The sequence below is a fragment of the Gossypium hirsutum genome, chromosome A07 (assembly GCF_007990345.1).
Source record: "Gossypium hirsutum isolate 1008001.06 chromosome A07, Gossypium_hirsutum_v2.1, whole genome shotgun sequence".
In the NCBI taxonomy this organism is placed as follows: domain Eukaryota; kingdom Viridiplantae; phylum Streptophyta; class Magnoliopsida; order Malvales; family Malvaceae; genus Gossypium; species Gossypium hirsutum.
Genome location: NC_053430.1, coordinates 5,957,914 through 5,960,731, shown reverse-complemented (window position 1 = coordinate 5,960,731; position 2,818 = coordinate 5,957,914). Strand labels below are relative to the sequence as shown.

General features: G+C 33.7%; 1 protein-coding gene across 1 annotated transcript; it reads right to left on the bottom strand.

Moving 5' to 3' along the window:
• Positions 1-233: 233 nt before the first annotated feature.
• On the bottom strand, positions 234-2,539 carry LOC107937997 (succinate dehydrogenase assembly factor 2, mitochondrial). Its single transcript, XM_016871020.2, has 5 exons — positions 2,289-2,539; positions 2,095-2,202; positions 1,862-1,988; positions 682-750; positions 234-596 (listed from the first exon to the last, which is right to left on the bottom strand). The coding sequence occupies exons 1-5, from the start codon at positions 2,372-2,374 to the stop codon at positions 450-452; spliced, it is 537 nt and encodes a 178-aa protein (XP_016726509.2). The 5' UTR covers positions 2,375-2,539; the 3' UTR covers positions 234-449.
• Positions 2,540-2,818: the final 279 nt, after the last annotated feature.

Genomic DNA, 2,818 nt, shown 5'->3' with positions numbered 1-2,818 from the left:
CCCATGCTTTAATTGCAATAAAAAATGAAAACCTAGAGGCCAAAACATGCCTTGAAACTAGAGGAATGTGCAAATTTAAACTCAATAAGTACCTTCATCCCCACCAACCTCCCCCCCCCCCAAAAAAAAAAAAAAAAAAAACCTGTAACAAACAATAGGAACACATTTGGCTCAAAGAGTACTAGAAAGCTTTATTTCTAACTATTTGCTAAAGCATAGAGAAGAAATGACAATTCAAGCCACAATTTTTATGCTATAGATCAACTTAAATAAGGCCTATACCAAATACATTCAGGGTTTTCTTACATCTCCAGCTTCACTGCAGCAATGCAGCCATCCTTATTTCATACTCTAGCATACAATATCGAAGAAATTACATATTACAAACCTTAATTTGTTTCGAAATAAACAAGCCTTCAGAACCTGTTACCTCAAAGGCAAAAGAAAAGCTACTGATTTCCGGTGATTGGGCTGTCGCGACCTTTTTTTATATCATCCCACCCTCTCACCCATGGCCGGCCAGGGGTTGCTCGGGTCTCGAGAGAGGAATGGTTGTTGAGGTTCTTCAAGACCTTCTGTTGCACAGCAGAGAAGACCTAAACAACCGAAAGATCATATAAGAATGCTGGGAAATAAAAGAAATACCAGTGCAAAACTTTTATATTTTAGATCATCTCTTACAGGATTAAGAGTCACTGCTTCGGGTGGTTGTTCTTGACCGGTTAGCCATTTCCAAAGGTCGGGGTTTTCCTGCAAAAGAGAAAGATTTAAGCCAATATGGCAAACATTTGAATAGTAATGAGATGCATGATTTGTTAGATTTCTTCCCTCAAAGTTATAGTGTTGAGAAAGATCATTTTTATGGTTTCATATCACTTTATGGATAGAAATACACAGTTCACTAGCATGCTTAATACAATCAGCAATATCATGCATTGGAAAACACATTGTCGGTGCCTCTACTATCTGCTGTGAATCTCTAGGGCCAACATCATTGATTCATTAAAATGAATCGATTCAAAACATTTCTTACATACTCAAAGGTACCGTACTGGACTTAAATCACTAAAAGTACCATAAAAGCCCTTGTACTATGAGTCAAATTATATTTTGCTCTTTTTACTCAAAAAATGAACAAGTTAATCCCTGTATGTTAAATTACTGTCGAAAACCTAACCCTTATACATCAACATAAGATACACATGGCATGTCACGTGAACATAAAATTTTTAACAGAAAAACTAGTTTGCTTTTTTTTTTAACGTACAAGGACTAATTTACCCATTTTTTAAGTAGAGAGGAAAAAATGAAATCTGACTCCTAATACAGTAGCCTCCATGATACTTTTACTGCTTGAATCAGATTTTGGATCAATATATGTTGATTGACAGCCTCCACCATATTGCTGCTAGCAAATACAGATATTTTTGGTTTTGGATCTTCTAAATCATTCTTACAGGAGATGCAGACCCTTTTTTTACTGATCTTTAGATAAAAAAAATCATTTTCTTCATAAAACGTATCTCAGAGATGAGAGAAGGAAGATTAGAAGCCAGCTACGGATTATGTTTATGAGTGAAGATCAATAGTTGGCAGTTCAAGCCTTAATGCTCAGGCATGCTTCAAAACTGACAATATTCAGATATAGTTCTGGGAAAAGCATCCAAAACATCAAGAATTCTTTTATTCTATTACTAATACAGCAACCAAGACATTGCTCCACTAGCAATGCAACATGATAATCCACTATAGTTTCTTATAAGCAACACCAACTACAAGCATGAACCAGTAAGAGAGTATTTTTGAACTTAAAGGCATGTCAGTTCAGCTTATAAGCAATAAAAAAAAATGGATTTTTTACCAAATCGAGGACATTAACAAGAGCTTTAATTCCATTTTCATCCATGGAATGGATATGTTCTTCAACCCATTTTCCCAAAACCAAATCCAGCTCCAGAAATCCTCTTTGTTTGCTCCTATACAACAATCTATAAAAACCCAAAACAGGGATCAATCAAAAAAATTCAAAATCCAGCTAAATATTGATCATCAAAATCAGAAAAAAAAAAAGTACCCAAAATATAAAAAGCTTACCTGTTATAAAGACGCCTTTTGCTTTCTTCGTTAGAAAGATCGATGTTTAATGGCTGAGTGTTACTAATATTAGTTGAAAAATATGTTGAAACCCAACCATACTGTGGCCTGATAAAGGACAATTCTTTTATAATGTAAAACTAACAAAAAAGCAAACAAAGGTGAAATGAAAAACTAAAGGGGTTAATGGGTACCTGAAAACGGTTGTTGTACGGCCGGAAACGGCGGAGGTATTAACGATGCGGTGGACGTTACGAAGAGCTATTCTGAGGGTAGCCATTGCCTTAACCAACCGATTCTGGAACACTGTCGAGAAAGGGCAGAAAAGCAATATATAAATAAATTAAAAATTAGGCCATGTTGGCTCTAAAATAGGTCCTGTACTATTTTGATTATTTCAAAATTTTATTTTTTAATTTAATCACTCAAAATAAGAAATTAGTACAAATTAGTCATTGCCTTTAAAATTTTATTTTTCTTTTTACATATTGTTAATGTGACAGATTAACAGATTTATTGACTGACACTTGACAATTTTTGTTTATTTTTGGCCAAAAATTTAATTAATATGCTAATATCATAGCATTCAACGTGCTAATATGCCACATCAACAATCCGTTAAAAGAAAATGAAAACTTTAATGGCAGTGACTAATTCATATAATTTTTTTATTTAGAGTAATTAAATTAAGAAAAAATAATTTTAAAATGACCAAAATAAGACA

Coding starts and splice junctions, on each gene's coding strand:
- LOC107937997 (XM_016871020.2), bottom strand. CDS start 2,374: ATGGCTACCCTCAGAATAGCTCTTCGTAACGTCCACCGCATCGTTAAT. Junction 1,989..2,094: donor AAAAGGCGTCTTTATAACAG/GTAAGCTTTTTA, acceptor GGGTTTTTATAG/ATTGTTGTATAGGAGCAAAC. Junction 597..681: donor AAGCAGTGACTCTTAATCCT/GTAAGAGATGAT, acceptor TCGGTTGTTTAG/GTCTTCTCTGCTGTGCAACA.